At 40.8% G+C, this 19,028-nt stretch overlaps 1 protein-coding gene across 7 annotated transcripts in view; it reads right to left on the bottom strand.

Annotated features, from left to right (window-relative positions):
- dmd (dystrophin) overlaps positions 1–19,028 on the bottom strand; it is a 1,950,296-nt gene that overhangs the window by 1,052,562 nt on the left and 878,706 nt on the right. For all 7 annotated transcript variants that reach the window (XM_068040560.1, XM_068040554.1, XM_068040555.1 and 4 more), the window contains 3 exons: positions 12,275–12,412; positions 7,680–7,832; positions 5,058–5,240 (listed from right to left, as the gene is read on the bottom strand). In XM_068040560.1, coding sequence (XP_067896661.1) covers positions 5,058–5,240; positions 7,680–7,832; positions 12,275–12,412 — 474 coding nt within the window. The remainder of the gene's footprint in view (positions 1–5,057; positions 5,241–7,679; positions 7,833–12,274; positions 12,413–19,028) is intronic.

Below are 19,028 nucleotides of genomic sequence, written 5' to 3'. Positions count from 1 at the left end.
TGAGGTGGAGGTAGGAGAAGTGCTCCCTGAATGTCCTTGGTGGGTAGGGCCTTCTTTTGAGCCCCCTCCTCCTCCTCCATCTGCTCACAGCTTCCCCTCTCTGCAGCCTATGCTCCATCTCTATGTCATGTTGCAACTCAAGGGGGACTGAAACTCTGCTCCCAAAACTCCAGCAGACGTTTTATTGACAGGGCAGAAAACTCCTCTGACCTCCCTGTCAGGATGCAGCAACATTGTCTTCAAAATCCAACAAATCACCAAAACTCCTCTAAGAACATAACTTAGTACTTTCACAAACATTTCAAGAATAAAAGCAAATCAAAAAATCTCACTTACATTTTGGATGGCTCGTCACTTAAATAATGCTAGTGGGTGGGGGAGGGGGGTCCCTTATGCAGCTGAACACATGATCAGCTGTGAGTGAATAGGAGAGGGCGTTAACTGGGCCTGCGCAGTCCAAAATGGCTGAATGTATTTGAAATCAGCCAAAGAGGCTGAATGACATCACCTTCTGCCCACGCTACAGGCTTCCAGCACACAGACGGCCCACCCATGCTAGCGTCCTGTCAGTCAGGGTGCGTTGCGCGGGCCGTGCCAGAGGTGGCCAGAAACATTTCGACCGACATTTTTTTCTCTTCCTAAAAGACCAGCATTGCCATGGAGCCCAATTTCACAGCCAGAGAATTTAGTGGACATAGAGAGCATGTTTTCACTTGTAGGGAAGGGCAAAACTAGAGGCCCTCAATATAAGACCGTCACCAAGAAATTAGACAGGGAATTCAGAAGAAAGTTTGTTTACCCGCAGGGAATGTGGAACTCGCTACCGCAGCAAGTGGTTCATATGAATAGTATAGATGCATTTAAGGGGAAGCGAGAGAAACATACTGGGGGAAAGGAATAGAGGGTTAAGCTGATAGAGTTAGATGAGGAAGGATTGGAGGAGTCTCGAGTGGAGTCTGAACGCCAGCATGGACCGGTTTGGCCGAATGGCCTTTCTCTGTCCTGTATATTCCATGTAATTCTATGTAAAAGGAGTGCAACAGGATAGAAACGGTGAAGGGATGAAGAGAGGTGATAGGAAGATAGAGCTGGGTGTATATGTGGAAGCCAACCCTGTATTTGTAGATGATGTTGCCAAGGGACATTGTGTAGATGAAAAGAAGAAAGTGAGGCTAAATCAAGGCTCATTTTAATGACAGGACACTTAAGTTGCTCAAAGAAACTTTTCAAATGGAATTTCAGAAAATAGTTAAAGTTATAATTGGAACAAACATAAATAATTTACTAACATAACATAGAGGAGATTAACCAGGATGTTGCCTAGGCTGGAGCATTTCAGCAATGAAGAGAAACTGAAAAGGCTAGGGTTGTTTTCCTTAGAACAGAGAAGGATGAGGGGGGACATGATTGAGGTAGACAAAATTATGAGGGGCATTAATAGGTTAGATAGGAAGAGACTTTTTCCCTTAGCAGAGAGGTCAATAACCAAGGGGCATAGATTTAAGGTAAGGGGCAGGAGGTTTAGAGGGGATTTGAGGAAACTTTTTTCACCCAGAGGGTGGTTGGAATCTGGAATGCACTTCCTGAAGTGGTGGTAGAGGCAGGAACCCTCACAACATTTAAGAAGTATTTAGATGAGCACTTGAAATGCCATAATATACAAGGCTACGGGCCAAGTGCTGGAAAATGGGACTATAATAGTTAGGTGCTTGATGGCCGGCACAGACATGATGGGCCGAAGGGCCTGTTTCTGTGCTGTATAACTCTATGACTCTATAATATTTAACTGATATATTTAAATAAGGTGTGGAGTCCTATGATATTTTTTAGCTAAAATTCTGAAGCCAATACCTCAAATTAAATGCATCTGAGATTTTGTAAATTTACAACCACATATACTGAAGGTATAACCAGCGAGTCGAAGAGACTTAGCAGTTGGCAGGAAAAAAGACAGAAGCGCAAGGAGAGAGCCAACTGTGTAACAGCCCCGACAACTAATTTTTTCTGCAGCACCTGTGGAAGAGTCTGTCACTCCAGTATTGGCCTTTATAGCCAATCCAGGCGCTGCTCCACAAACCACTGACCACCTCCAGGCGCTTACCCATTGTCTCCCGAGACAAGGAGGCCAAAGAAGAAGAAGAAGAAGATAACCAGCCTGCAGAGACCTAACACATGGGCTGTAAATAACAGAAGACCTCTCCTTCCAGGTGCTTTTCTAGAATCAGATGGAATTAAGGCAGCCTTCATTCATTTAAAAAGACATTCTGAATTATATTCAATAGCAGTACTCAAAACAGACATCAATATCTTACTGGAGCTGCTCATTCCAGACAGAACCTGGCCAATAATAAAAGAACTGACACAGCTCCATGACAACAACAACAACAAAAAATCAACAAAACAAATTGACTCTACTGTGGGATAAGTTTAAAAGACATTTTTTTATGAAAGTAATTCATTTGTTATTTTCAACATCACAGGTATGGAGAAATTTTCAAAAGATATGCAGTTACCTAACCACATCTGTGGTATAAAGTGTACTGTCCTGTGAAGATTAGGAACATAACATTTAACTCATTTTTTTCTTCTTCTAAAGATTCAACAAGCACTGGTAGTCCTCACCAAATGATGAGATCATTCTTCAGGCACGAACTCCCAGTTTCGATTTGATATTTGAGCGTGGAGGGAATCACAACCAGTTCAATCTCCATACATCTGTACTTTGTATAATATGCTTAAGAATAAGATGTGTCTTAAACACTGAATTTTGCAGGCAAATGATAATATTGAAGGATAGTGTAAGAGTTTCCCACTACAAGTTAGTTTAGAGATTCCAGTGAATATTCACAACCATGGCAAGGTCAGGGCCGGGGCAGAGGGTGTGGCAGTGGATATCATTGGGAGAGGGGCTAGTCAGTAGGATTGACATTGGTGAATCACTAAATAGGGCAGATTCAGAGGCTCCATCCTTACAATTCCTGTAAGTACCTGAAGGAAAAGAAAAGAGACATATATTGGGAGTCAGTGAGCCAAGATGAATCTGGGGGAAGCCTGGCCTAACAAGGAGAAAGTTGCTCATTTTAAGTCGAAGCTAGGTTGGCAGGAAAAGTTGACAAACTCTTACTCGGAGAAGCGTGGCATATTCTTACTATTGTTCTGAAGGAGGTTTCTGTGGTTCACTGAATCATTATGAGATTTGATCACAACTGTTACTGGGGGGAATGGGGTAAACTCTGCATTTCTAGTGTGGGGGGGTGGGAAGAGGCGACCTCTGCACTCTGTGCTGCTGGGGGGTGGAGGGGGAAGTCAACTCTACAATTTAAGTGTTATGGGGTGGAACAGGGTGAGAATTTATTTGCGGTATGGGGGTGGGGTGGGGGGGGGTTCACGGCATTACTGAGGCTGCCCCGCCATGTGATTGAGGGGTGATGGCCCGCCCTGCATATTTAAATGAGCCGCCATGTGCTAGATCGCGGCAGTGTGGGGCCCATGTGTGCGGGTCGCCATTTTTTTCACTCTCCTGCTGCTCATGGCGGTGGGAAAAGAAACTTCAGCTCAGTTTGTGTGTAGTGTACCTGTCTAAAACCAGGGTTAGATACCTTGCATGAGGATCATAACACTGACTGTAAGACCTAATTGAAATTAGGGTACAAACAGGTGAAGCTTGTGCCACACATGCTCTTCCTAGTTGTACTGAGTCTTGAGTGGCCTAACCAGCAGTACTTAAAAGGAACTGATTCAGGCCTTTCAAAAAACACAAAGAAATTCACAAGGCCCTGACTGGTGAGCTGCATCAGACAGTCCAATCGGCATCTGCAGCTCATCTGTTTAATTCAAATAAGGCCCAAGGCCCAATTTTGATTGTCCCTCACGGTGATGGGGACCAGTGCACGATGCTGTCACTTTATTGACATGCTGCCTTTTTGGGTGCAGCAAGTCCGATTTCTCAAGCAAAGTACACACTTTATATCTCAATGAGGATTCTACTGTTATACTCCTAGGTAACACTATCATATGATTAGATATTGAGGAGTGCAGACATAGTCCTGAATGTAAAATGCTCAGACTGCTTACAGGAGTCACTAGTCCTGCTGTACTAGAGCAGATCTGAAACTTGTACTCATGTACTTATGCTATCTACTTAAATAGCACTCAATTCAAAGTATCAATATTTGACTTAATTCTGGGTGGAAAGCCAGTAAAATAAAAATCTGTTTTCTGATATATTTTATAATGGTAATTGGTTAAAATTTCTTAAACTTTGAACATGAAAGACTTTCGAAACACAAATATTGCTAACTGAAATGTCTCATAAGCATTACCTGTACTTCCAGCCAGGAAAGTCAAAGAGAATATAAAAAGGTGAATCAGACATTGAGATGCTCCTCTGTACTTCGACAGATTTGTCATGCAAGGGAAGAAATACATACTACTTGTGTTTTTATTGAGAAATCAGGTGAAGCGCCAAGGCCCATAGTGCAGGCCACCACCAAAGTTCAGAACAGAGGGAAAGAAAATTGCGTAAATCAAGAAGTATATCATTTTAAGAACCTGCAGATTAGAGGAAGAAGTGAATATTAAGGAAGACAATGATTTTCAACAGTTTATATTACCAGTAATTTCTATATTCTGAATCCTAGCCATCAATACCACTTCTCCAAAAAAAAAGTTGCATGGAATGAAATCTTTACATGACCGGTTCTTAACTGGGTTACTGAATGCTGCATCAATTCAGTCTTCAAGTGTGCTGCTCAGATTTGGATGTTATGAGAGGATGAGGCAAATTAAAAAAGAAATTATGTATTTTACCTCTATGTTAATCAGAAACTTGCCATTCATATCTTCTGAATTTTGAATAGTTGTGCTTTACAGTCCCTGAATTTATCGGTATGGGAAAAAAAAAATCATTTTGCAAAGATGGAGCAGACTCTTAAGGTTGCATTTGCTTTCAAACAAACACAACATAACCATTAAAAAGTAAATAATTCTCTTTATGCATGGGTCCATCTTAGCAAACACTGCAAGCAAATGCTTAAAGCTTGCTTTGGGAAACTCACAATTTTTGCAATGTTCAATCTTCGATATTGAGCAAATTTGCTCTCAATGTCACTCCAGCGTTTGGTGAGCTGGATCAGCTGCAGCTCCAGTGCCTTAGCAGCTCCTTTCTTTGACAGGCTCTGTGCTTGCCTGCACACTGAATTCAGGTCTCCTCTCTTCTCTTCCAGTTCAGCATCCATCTCCTAGTGAGCAAAACCATAGGGCCCCAGTGCAGTTAGCTAGCTATTGTCTCAACTTGTTAAAGAAAAGCTAAACAATGAACATTTTCAATTTTTTTGTTTTAATTTTTAATTCTTGCATCAGCATCCCCTAATTTTATCATATAAATGGTTAAAAAGTCAATGTCCAAAATAGCATGAAACTTTTTTTTAAAAAAGGATCTCCCCAGCTTTTCCAAGCCACAATAGCACTACAGAATATCACCTAAGTATTCAACCTTCATGGGTGAATCTCCAATTGATGCATTTGTCCAGAAAAATGGGATGTTTTCAATAACTGTATGCAACAAAGGCCAGATTCAGCTCACGCTCACATGCATACACGATAGGCTTGGCCCTATCTCAACCAGGTGCATGGTGGTGATTGTGGTGATGCATTGCTAACCTCATCGTGGCTGTCAAAAAAACAAGCAACTTTTTTACTTATAGCAGGTGGAGTTGTAGCCATCTTCTATAAGTCCAGAGTTGACATGTCTGACCTCCTTCCATAAGCTAATGTTGGCCCAAATTTTACAGTCAGCAGGGTAGTGATGGCACCTTCATCGCTGACCTCAAAGAAAGCTTTCACAAAAATCTAGTGATCTCTATGGTGTGGATTACCCCTTTCCCAATGTCAGTTTGAACCTGACACCAAGTCAAGGGGAGCTCCAGGCACCCAGCAAGTGATGTCATTAAGCAGGCTAAGTAGCCGATCACATTGAAGGATGCTCATAGACAGCAAACCAGGAAGTAAAATGCACTGAATGTTTCACTTTTAATTAAAATTTTACAGAGAATTAAATATACACATGGGATTAAGGTAGAAGCTAAAATACCATAAACAAATTTATAAATAAAAACATTTTTAAATTGTGATTGTTTTTTATATAATGGAGAAATTTGACTTTCTACAGATATAAAATTAGTTTTCAGGGCCAGTGAAGCAGTTCAGATGTAATTATGAATATTGTACACTGTTAAAAACTCAGTAACACCTCATTCAACAAGGTACAACTTTGTCAAGAGTTTTTACAGCGAGACAAATAGCATAAAAGGCAAGTTTTCATCAGTTCAGTGATTTCTACTCGACTGGAGGCTGCGGGAACTTCAGCAGCACAGCCTATGGGGAAGCACAGAATCCCTGACAGCAACTTCTGGATTTGTGTATGTGGACTTTAGAAATTGCTATCAGCTTCAGAGCAGTAATGACAGTGAACACTGACAGTTTCATTCTCATTACTACCACAAAATCCAGGCCATCAGTTTGCATTGGCTCGAGACAACTTTTGTGGTTCTTGTCTGGGAACTGCCAGTCCAAATGTAATTGTAAAACTCTACAAAGGACATTGACTTCTTAATTTCAAAATTACTAATCTGGATAGTGGTGTCAAAATTAGCAATAATAATCTTTTCAAAAATTAGGGTCCTTGCACTATTATACTCATGGTCTTGTAATAGTAAATAAGGTTTCCTTAAGTGAGAAATAATGCTTAAATTTAACAAACTGCTCCCTATAGCACAAGTATGCCACATTTTTCTCTCTTAACTAAAGTATTGATTGTAAAGTTTTCATTTTTCTCCTTGTTATAAAAAGTCTGTTTACCTTCAAAGTTGCTACATGTTTGTCAATCAAAATGACAAAGAAAGTAAAGAAGCAAAAGAAAATTATGGATCATAAAAAGATGATTCTGCCATTTATAAATAAATCCATAGAGATGTGGCAATGACAGTGGTGAATTATGCTCTGAGCAAACAAGTGACACAGAGGATACAGTGGTAAGGCCACACTCATATTCCGACAGTACAAGGATTGTATAACTGTCCCTTAATTATGACTAGTCTAAGGACCATAACCAGTTTTCTGCAATAAATAATGATTGAAAAAATTCACAAAGATCCCAATTACATTAATCACCACAAATGAGAAGTGTAATTCTGATATAGATCTCCGTATTATTAACATGTGCCAGGAAATGTCTATTCCAGGTTTTATGTGGGTTTAAGACAGAACTTGTGGCAACTTAAACATCTCAAAAGTATTTCCATTGGAAAAACGTGTTATTAAATTTCAAAATCAACTATCTTCCTTCTTCAAATTATGCCCCTCATAGAACTTCTATTAATATCCACATTTAAGAGATTCAGCAATATTGCCAAAACATTTTTAAATTATAAGCAACAGCAAATTTCAAATACACTGAAAAAAACAAGCCCAAGATACATTTAGGTTCCTGTAACAGTAGGATATGTGTTGCCATCAAAAACTCAGTAGATACTGATTAAACAATCTGACTAGAAAAAGTGCGCTCAGAAGCTTCAGGATCTACTATACCTGTATCCACGTCTTTAGTTAGAACCAACTTTTTTTTCCCCCAGATTCTAAAAGAAGAGAAATACAAACATCCGTTTTTAAAAGAATGTTACCTTCATCTTCTGGTCATCTCTGGGTTCTGGAAGACTGGCTAACCTTTTCTCAATGTCATCCAACCACAGCAAAAGGTTGTCGGCCTGCTTCTTGTACTGATACCAATGTGGAGAAATCTCCAGCGCCTTTTTCCTCCTAATAGATCTCAAATCCTGTTTAAAATGTCAACGATTATTCTTTGATAGTCAACACATAATAAGAGCACAAAGCATCAGTAACACTCATCCTAAATTCACACAACTTGTTCATACCATACTATTTTTTCCTGTTTGTATTCCGTTTTTGTTAAAAATCAATTAACTCTGTTCAAATCGATGATCTTTCATCGGAATTGTTTTGGTGAAATGTCATCGACCTGAGTCATTGGGCAGGATTTTCCTGCGGGCTTCGGGACCCTGATGTCGGGACAAATTGGGGGTCACGAGCTCACACTTGCCGGGAGCCACCAGTGGAACTATATTCTCGGAGGCAGCCTCCTAATTGGCTACCTCTGTGCTTGTCGCCCTATTAAGGACATTGGGTGGGCTCCTGATGCTGTTGCCCTAATCACAGGGCTGGTAGCTTTAGAGCCTCAGCAGCCCCAGAGCCTCGCCAGCCCCAATGGAAAAGATGGGTGCTGCTGAGGCAGGTCGGAGCTCACGTGGGTGCCTCAAAATGGAGTTGCGTGCAAAGTCGTAAAAATAATTTAGAGGGGGAAGGCAATATGCCCCTCTGATTGGAGGAGAAACCCTCTCCGCTAAGATCACTGGGGATGTGGGGGCGTGCTTTAACGCCTAAGCCCGCCTCTTTGGAGGGTGGAGCCTCTGGCTCCAATGACACCCCCCCCCCCTTGCCAAAGGGAGACCACTTCCATTAAGCTGACTGTCTCCGCATACAGCGGGGGGGTGGGGGGGGGTGGGGGGCCACTCTGCCACCGGCAAAATGCCGGCGGGGCTAGAAAATCACCTCTAATTGGGGCTTTCATTATGCAAATTGCTGTCTGCCTCCGTGGTGCGGGCAGCAGACCTGCATTCTTGCTTGCCCCAGGAAACTTCCCTAGTGGCAGGAATGTGTCGTGGACCCCCCTATTTTCCAGTCCCCCTACCTCCAAGCCCACCACCATGGGATGGGAAAATTCTGCCCATTTTCCATCTGTTCTGTTTCCATCTCCAAAGACGCTACCTGACCTGCTGAGTTTTCTGTTTATAGTTCAGATTTCAAACATCCGAAGTGTGTTGCCTTTGTACTATTTTGCCAGTGTTGTTGCCTGGACAATTTTCTCTGTTGAGAAGTTTGCTGAAGAAATCTAAATCTGCTCCAGTTTCTTACATTTATTTATAATTTTCATTTCCTTCCCACAATTCTGCCAGGCCACACTCTCATCCACAGTCAAAATGACAGGAAAGCTAGCTCAGGTTTTTGTCAATATTTCTCTTAAGTCTGTAGCTGAGAGATGCTTGAGATTTGTCCAACTGACCTTCTCACTGATTTCTCCTCATGTGAACTATATTCAGTGCCTCTTGCAGTTGAGAACTTACCATGCATGAAGAATGATCAGTCACCAAGATAAGATTATTCCATGGCACAGTGAAATGGAAAAGGCCTGAATCCAAATTCTACTGTTCCATGATACAGCATTATTCCACATCCCCTCAAATATGAAGGTGAAGAAATCAGTGATGCAAGAAATCAATTGTGTGCTTATTACATTTGTTAATCATTATTTTCAATGTGAATTCATTCTGTAAGTGTACTCAAGTGATTGGATCCCAAATATACAATGACTATCGCCTAACTGGGAAGTTTGATGATTGATAATGGGGCTATGGAAACAGTGCCAATTTCAAAAGGCTTCTGATTAAAAATGAGTTGCTATTTATCTGTCATGATTGGCCGTTAATAGGAAATGTTGGTAATAGACTTATTTCTAGCATTCACTTTACCATGAAAGGCAATGACATAAGGAGCAGTCATGAAGTGTCTGCTGTAATTCAATGAGCAGACAGAGCCAATCTTCATTCAGTTTTCCTGCAAATCTCTAAGTTAATTGCTTACTACAGCAGAATCACATATCAAACGATCAAATATCTGAATACATGTATTTTCCTTGATGCAACACATTGCCAATATAGGAATAGTCTTGTGTAATACTGTACTAACATTGATTTAATGAAAACTAACTACTTTAGCATGATTATTATGATTGCAACTTAGAAGTAACAGATGGGAAAATCATGGGCAATGAGTCTGCTATTTTCCACTATTTGTTGCCAGAAGGTGAAGTCCCAACTGGCAGCACAATCTCATAAAATGATTCACTTTATGTCAACCTTAGATTCAGGAAATCAAGCATTTCCATTTCTGCAAACTAATCACAAATCCACTCACACCTGTTTTCAAACAGGTTCAAATAGTTAGAATTCAGTTGGAAAGGAGTGGCAGAACAAGACTTTGGCCTTGATATTAACGATGCCCCACAACCCCCCTCCAACCCAACTGACGATGGGTAGGAAAGCATCGGTGGGGAGGGGAGGGGAGGGGTGCTAAAGGGTAATATATGTGGAATGCATCCCCAACGTGGAGCAGCTACCATTTTAACGGCGGCAGATATCAGGGCATTCGAGTGTCCTGCCATGTAGAGAAGTTTGTTCAATTATCATATTTAAATCAGGCTCCCATGGTGACTTTGGGAACCCAATTTAAAATTAACTGCTGTTGCTGCATGGGTTTTGTTAGGGGTTGGGAAACCTGGCAGTGAAAGGGAGGCAGGAGCTTCCGGCTCCACATGCTAAGTGCCTTTTCCACCATTCTTTGTGGGCCAGCAGCCCCTCGAGGACTTCTGATTCTTATCTCTCTCCCCGCTCCTGATTCTGGCCTCTCTACCTTCTCCCGATCGCCATCTCTCACCTCGATCCCTATTGCCAGGGACTGTCCTGAAGAGATTCTGGCTGCAGCCTTGTGCCACTGGTGTTCTTTCCTAGTCTCTGGCCAGGCTGGTCATTTGGCTGGATGCCAGATGGGAAATGGAACTAATAAATGTTAATGATTGTCCTGCTGTTATGTTTGTCACACAACAATATCCTGGAGACCCTCGGGTGTTGCACTATAATACATCTTAAGCTATCTAGAAATCAGAAGGACTGATTCAATGTTGATCTTGGTCAGGGAATTGAGTACAGTGATATCTGTACTCTTCTTCAGTCTATGACTGGCATAAAAGTATAATGAGTGAGGTCTGAAGAGGGTAGTATCTTTCCCCCAGGAGCCATTCTTCCTTCAATTCTTTACCTTCCGCATCAAGTGACAGGTGCAAAATAAATGCATGGCATTGATTTTCATGATTCTATTCAGTTTATTGCAAATTAGCTGTACAGTTTAGGAGTGGAATCCCTTTTTGAACATTTAGGCCCAGGCATTATGGGGAGCCAGAAAGGCTACATGCTTGCAATGAAACAGCACTCGTACTTGTGGAATCCAGCTGTACAATCTCACATCATTGCTCAGTAGCAAACATTAAGAAAATATTGGCCCTCCTATATCCAACAGAAGCAAACTGGATGACTCTATGGATGTCCTCTGTACTAGCTGGAAAAGAACTGGAAGGATAAAAATAGAAGGCTCTGGTAACCTTGATGGCTACTCATAGTGCCATCCAGTTTGCAAATATCTGGATACCATTCTGTAGGAAATGGCACAGTTGGCACTACCTCATAGCTCACCCACAGCCTCCAAGGCACTGTTTAGCAGCATATGCTAGGATTGTATACCTAATGGTTAGTGGGCAGTAAGCTTTTGGTGCAACCTTACATGCATGGCAGCTCATCTTCCTCATCCAAGTCCACATTGGGGATAAGAGAATGCAATTCCCCACTGTACTGTGTATTCAGAAGAAGCTTCTGTCAAATCAGCTGCTTCCTGCTCAGCTCCAATACACAAATTATAAGGACCTACAGAATGCACCAACAATACTATGCAGAAGCTCACTATAATTGCTCATCCTGTGCATTATGATGGCATTAATAAGGTTAAGCATTGTTTCACCCACTTTGTGTGTTCTAACAGTGAAACCCTCCCAAGCAACACATTTTGGAATGGGGAATATTCAGAAAACCTATATACACCAAGCCACATCCCTGGCTTTGCTATTACCTTGCTCTCCATTATCCTGAAAGTAAGCCATTACACCAGTAGTAAGCTATACAGAGTGGACCATACCAATACATTATTAACCTAATATCATTGAGCAACACAGTGTAAATTATTTTGATGCTCAATTTGTATATGATATGTATTCTTAATTCATCCTCTGAACATCTAGCCTATACATTCAGTTTCATCTTCAGCACTTTTGGTAAAATATGGTTTCGAGAAACAGCCACACAATATTTCACTTGATTTTTTTTTTGTTAGTAGTGGATATTCATCTTGAAAGGACATCTGCAGAGATTTATGTTGTCCCAACAAATTATGCAATTCTGATGGGAACAGTCCAAAAGTATGTGAATGGAGATAAGCAGAAAGTAAGCACACCAATATGACAAAACAATATTTCTTTCCTAATATTCCGAGGGAGTCTGTAGGTGATGTTATTTTGGGTATTGTTGATTGATCATACCTTGAGAATATTAAATTTAGCCTGCAGCATCTGTTGTTTCATTCTAATTTCTTCTCGCTTTTTTTCATTCGTGACATCCTGTTGCAAAGTGTCTCCCATTTTTGCCAGCTCATTCATTCTCCTCTCATCATCTTCACTCTGTAGAAGAATTGTATGAAACAAATAGGTCACAATTTGGAAACTACAACATATATCCTTCTGCAGTGTTAACTTTTCATTTGCTATCTTCCACTCTTAGTAGCAGCGCTTGTTCCTATGCTGCAAAGGCATTTGTAGCAGATACTTGATCAATTGTAATATCAGTCCATAAAACCTACAAGCATCCCCTTAATCATGGTCTGAACCAGTACTGAGCAACCATATGAAATTTCCATTGCTTCAAAATACATATGATTCTCATCAGCAATGGTCAGCTCCAACCTCAAGAACGATGAGAATAAGGCTGGAACATTTACTATTATTGCAGTGGCTATCATACACAAGCTAGCTGAATTGCAATATAAAGCAATGATATCAATAATAATAACCATGGTAGTAAATACGGATAGTAAATAAGGATCCATCAAAATAAAATTGATATTTTAAATGAAGGAGGGAATTGTGTGGCACAGTGAATTAGAATCTGTTCCTTGCATCTTTGACTATGAATCCAGCATCGACTGATAGGTTGAAAATCTCCCTTTCTAGCAGCTTTAAGTTCCTATATGAAATGAGCTTGGGCAACCAAACCCCAATTCATTTGAGTAAACGAGTAAAGTAAAAGGGACTCGGATCACAAGTTTTACGGTTGAAAAAGTCCAGTTGCACAGTGCATTGCAAAGCATTGCGTAAAGAGGTTATTTCATTACAAATAGGGGAAATTTTTATAATTTATATGAAAACATTTAAAGTAAGACTATAAATTTGTTAAAACATTACACCACATGAAAATGATGCAACTGTGATAAAAACACAAAAATCTTCTCCTTCTGAAAGCAAAAGATTACTGCAACCAGAAGGAAAATTGTTCCTGTTGATAATTTTAGCAAAAAAGGTCAGCACTCTGTAATCAAAACATTTTTTCACTAAAATTATCAGCAGTAGGGATTTCACACACTGGGCTGAATTTGACGAGTGCGCCGCGGGGCTAATTTAAATAGAGGGGTTGGAGCAGCCGCCCCCAATGACGTAGAGGGGGCGGCTGCTGAAATCCCCGGCAAGGTGTCTGGCACCACTGTGCAGGCGCCAGCACCATTTCTAAAGGGCTTTAAGCCCTTCAGTAAAATTTTAATATTTAAAGTTGTAGCATTGTGAAATTTTATTAAATAAAAAAGTTTGTGATGGAGGCCTTTCCCCTCCCCCATGATCATATCAATCCCCGAAATGACCAACACATGCCTTTTTCCTGACCCGACCTTTATGCCCCAAACTTCTAACATTTGGCCAATAACCCCTTCCCACCATCCCCACAGCCAAAAAAAATTGATTTCCCCGCTCCTCCACCCCTCCCTCCCTGAAAATTGTATTCCTTCCGAGCAGAGTTCCGCGTAGTTGGTAAAATCGGCATGGGACATCCGCCGCCTGCAGGTAAGTTTATTTGCATCTCATTTATGTTCATTACAATATGCAGATGAAGGGCCTGCTGCCGGGGGCGGGGCGGGGCGGTGGGGGCTGCACCTAGATCCCCCCACTGCTAGTAATATGCGGCAGGCCCTTTTCGACGTCGCGGGTCGAGGCAGGCCTCTCCCTACAAAGTCTTACCAGCCCCCGTGCCGTCGAAGGGCCAGTAAAATTCAGCTCACTGTTTCATATAAAACGTTCAACTTCAATTTGCTGATCAAGAGATATTTGGTTCTGCAACTGAGTTTTCAATTCTGAAGTAACATGAGAGACCAATTACTAAATATAATACTTTTCACTGAAATGTAAAAACTGCATTACACAAGAGTAAAGTAAATTATGCAGTTTGTTCTGTGCTGGCTGAATAAGCACAGTAATTGAACCAAACAGTGCTGTTAATGGAGTATTTTCATTTTTTTGCAAGTCTACAATTACCCAAAGGTCTTGGGCCTTAAAACAGTCGGCAAAGGATGCTGTTGAACAGTTTCACTTAGATATGACAAAATAGTTATTTGCCATACTTTGACCTTTTACTTTTGCAGAGCTCATCAACATTTGGATATATTTTACTCTATATTTTCCCAAATATGTATTTGTTCATGAACTAAATGCTACATTCTTTTCAAATAGATAGATTTTACATTTGTGAACCCATGCTGATCATTAAACAATATAATTTTACATTTCTTCCTTCTGTGTAATCCCGAATTGTTTTGTTCTCTTTTTCTGTGTGTTTTGTCCAGTTCCTTTACCACTTTTCTTGTGTATTTCTGCAATAGCATGGATACTAGGAACAGGAGTGAGCCATTCAGTCCCTCGAGCCTGTTCGGGCATTCAATTAGATTATGGCTAATCTGTACCTTAACTCCATTTTCCCACCGAGGTTACATAATCCATAATACTCTTGCCAACAAAATCTATCACTCAGTCTTGAAATTTTCAATTGACCTAACTTCAACATCTTCTTGGGGAAAAGGATTCTAAATTTCCACTAACCTTAGAGAGAAGAAATGTTGATATTATCCCCCTGAATTGTCTAGCTTTAATTTTAAGGCCACGGACTCAACACCTCAGGGAATATCTTCTCTCCATCTATCTCATCAAAACCTTTGGTCATCTTAAAACACCTCAATTAGATCACTCCTTATTATTTTCTATACAAGGGCATACAGCCTGATCTATGCAACTATGCTGATTAGCCAGCAGCTCCATTAGGTGGGACTTCCTGCCTCAAGGGGGACCTGATTGAGGTGTACAAAATCATGAGAGATATAGACAGGGTGGATAGCAAGAAGCTTTTTCCCAGAGTGGGGGATTCAATTACTAGGGGTCACGAGTTCAAAGTGAGAGGGGAAAAGTTTAGGGGGGATATGCGTGGAAAGTTCTTTACGCAGAGGGTGGTGGGTGCCTGGAACGCGTTGCCAGCGGAGGTGGTAGACGCGGGCACGATAGCGTCTTTTAAGATGTATCTAGACAGATACATGAATGGGCAGGAAGCAAAGAGATACAGACCCTTAGAAAATAGGCGACATGTTTAGATAGAGGATCTGGATCGGCGCAGGCTTGGAGGGCCGAAGGGCCTGTTCCTGTGCTGTAATTTTCTTTGTTCTTTGTAGTCCCGCCCAAGACCTATTAAGGGTCTGGGGAGTAATAAATCCCGGTATAGCTCCCCAAGCCGGCGGAGATGGGCTCGCCCCCGAATTTTCGGCTGGTGGGCAGGGCCTCCCGCCCAGCGTAAAATTCCGGCCATGATAGTTGGTTTTTTTTAATGTATTTTCTTTAAGAACAAAATTTGTTTGGAAAATTACAGAGCACAATTCCAGGAATCCCTCTGAAGTACTAGTACTCTGCCATTGTTACTTTGCCAGATGGAACTAGCTTGTTAAATCTGATGACTTTATCCGGTTCCCCAAAATTACTATATTCTGACATTGCTTACATACGTCAGTGATGTATATTTATTGGTGAAGCAGCATTTATTATTTTCAAGTCTATGACAGTGGAATAACCACAGGAAAAGAAAAATGTTTTTATATACATATTTACTTTCAGTAATTTTAGGTTTAATAATTTCCCCTATGGTAAAAGTTTTGTTTCTTTATTTTCTCAAAAGAATGAAGCAGAATGCAAGGTCACTTACTGAGTACTGGTTATACTATACATTAAACAAACCGCATGTTGTAAATAACAGTAAACTTTTAGAGGCAAATTTTCACTGAGTATTGCTATAATAAAAAGTTTGTAACAATTGCCTCCCTCTTCTATATCAAAATGACAACCAGATGAGAATTAAAGGAGATATATATTTTGGGGTATTTCAGAGCTATAAAAAAAGAAAAGAAACACTTCCATTTATATAGTGCTTTTCACAGCTACCGAATATCCCAAGGCACTTTACAGCCAATGAAGTACTTTTGAACTGCAGTCACTGTTATAATGCAGGAAACTCGGCAGCCAGTTTGCACACAGCAAACTCACACAGACAGCAATGTGATATTGACCAGATAACCTGTTTTTGTGATGTTCATTGAGGCATAAATATTGGCCAGGATACTAGGGATAACTCCCTTGTTCTTTGAGTCAGAGTCATTTACGGCACAGAGGGAGGCCATTCGGCCATCAAGTCCATTTCGACTCTCCACAGAGCTGTTCAGTCAGTCCCCCTTCCCTGCTCAATCCCTGTAGCCCTGCAATTCTATATTTTTCAAGTGGCCATCTAACTTCATTTTGAAGCCATTGTCTCTGCTTCCACCACCCTTGTGGGCAGCGAGTTCCAGGTCGTTACCACCCGCTGTGTAAAAAAGTTCTTCCTCATATTCCCCTGCATCTCTTGCCCAAAACCTTCAATCTATGCCCCCTAGTCCTTGTACCATTAGTTATTGGGATGTTTTCCTTGTCTACCTAAATAGTGCCATGGGATCTTTTGCATCCACCTGATAGAGCAGACGAGCCCTGGGTTTATTGTCTCATCTGAAAGATGACACCTCTAACAATGCAGCACTTCATCAGTGCTGCACTGAAATGTCAGCCTAGATTTTTGTGCTCAAGTCCTGGAGTGGGGCACAAAGCTACAGGCAGTTCAGATAAACCATATCACCCTCAGTATCCTTTGATCTTTCAACTCTTTCCTCCCATCTCATGTTAGATGAAGATATTAAGAACATAAGGAACAGGAGCAGAAGTAGGTGATATGGCCCCTCAAGCCTGCTCCTCCATTCAATGAGATTATGACTGAATTTTTACATTAACTCCACTTTCCCACCCTATCCCCATATTCCTTGATTCCCTTAGATTCTAAGGATCTATCAATCTCAGCCTTGAATATGCTCAACAACTGGACATCCACAGTACTCTGGCGTAGAGAATTCCAAAGATTCATAACTTTCTGAGTGAAGAAGTTTCTCCTCATCTCAGTCAGAAATTGCTGACCCTTTATCCTCAGAGTATGATGCCTGCTTAGACTATTTAATCTGGGAAACAGCCTCTCAGCATCTACCCTGTCAAGTCCTCTCAGAATTGTATCTGTTTCAATTATTCACTTATTATTCTAAATTCCATTCTACGCAATCTTTCCTCACAGAACAACTCGCTCATCTCAAGAATTGATCAAGTGAACTTTCATTCCACCTACTCTAAGGCAAGTACAGTTTTCTTTAGGTATGGAGACCGAAGCTGTACAAAGTACTCCAGGTGTGGTCTTACAACTGTACAATTGCAGCAAGACATCCTTACTCTTGTACTCCAACCCCCTTGCAATTAAAGCCAACATTACATTTACCTTCCTAATTGCTTGCTGTACATGTATGTTACTTTGTTTTCATATACAAGAGCACCCAAATCCCTCTGAACACTAACATTTAACAGTTTCTCACCAGTAAAATATAATTTTCTTTTCCATTCTTCCTTGCAAGGTGAATAACCTCACATTTCCCCACATTATATTCAATCTGCCACCTTCTTGCTCTCTCAGTTAACCTGTCTATACAGCTTTGCGGATTCTTTATGTCCTCCTCATAGATTACTTTCCCACCTAGCTTTGTATTGGCAGCAAGGTTGGATGCATTACACTCGACCCCTTCATCTAAGTCATTAATTTAGATTGTAAATAGCTGAGGGCCCAACACTGATTCTTGCCTGCATTCCACTAGTAACAGCCTGCCAATTCAAAAATGTTACGTTTATTCCAACTTGCTGTTTTCTGTCCATTAACTGATCATGTATCCACTTTAAAATATTGCCCCCAATCCCATCAGACTTTATCTTGTGTAACAGCCTTTCGTGTGGCACCTTATCGAATGCCTTTTAAAAATCCAAATATACATCCTGGTTTCCCTTTATCTATCCTGCTAGTTGCATCCTCAAAAACTCCAACAGATTTGTCAAACATGATTTTCCTTTCATTAAATCATGTTGACTTTGCCTGACCATATGATTTTCTAAATGCCCTTATTAATGGATTCCAGCATTTTCCCAACAGGCTAACTGGCCTGTATTTCCTGGTTTTCTCTCTCTCTACTTTCTTGAATAGCGGTGTAACAGTTGCTGACTTCAATCCACTGGGATAGTTTCAGAATCTAGGGAATTGTGGAAGATCACAACCAATTCATCCCTACCCCTGCAGCCACCTCTTTTAGAACCCTAGGATATAGGCCAGCAAGTCCAGGAGATTTGTCAGCTTTTAGTCCCAATATTTTGTCCAGTACTTTTTTTTTAACTAATATTAATTATGTATTGCTGAAAATAGAGACATTTTGTCGAAGCTTTTCGTCTTGCATTCATCAGGACAAATCTCAAGAATGCCAATGTAAGGAAAACAACAAATTTATACTGTATGAGAAGAGTGTGCTGATTGGTTGGCAAGTGGAGTCTGATTGGTAAAAGTGTTGCATGGAGAATTCACCAGTTTATGGTGACTGACAGTTAACTGTCAAGCTTTGTTTTAAATTGAAACCAGGCAACTTGGCTCTGATTGGTCAAGGCATTGCCCTGAGGAATGAAGCAGCAAACGGCGATCACTTATTATGCGAGATAACATTTGCTAAATAATCCTCAATGTGCTAAGAATTACACTGACAATCAATTTAAGATTGGCAGTCAGGCTCGCAGTTTAGTGCATTTGCGCTTACACATTGCGCCTGTTTCAGCTAAACAAAAT

The sequence above is a fragment of the Heterodontus francisci genome, chromosome 10 (genome assembly GCF_036365525.1).
Source record: "Heterodontus francisci isolate sHetFra1 chromosome 10, sHetFra1.hap1, whole genome shotgun sequence".
NCBI classification, from domain to species: Eukaryota; Metazoa; Chordata; class Chondrichthyes; order Heterodontiformes; family Heterodontidae; genus Heterodontus; species Heterodontus francisci.
The sequence above is the reverse complement of the archived record's forward strand: the minus strand, read 5'-3'. Positions and strand labels throughout refer to the sequence as shown.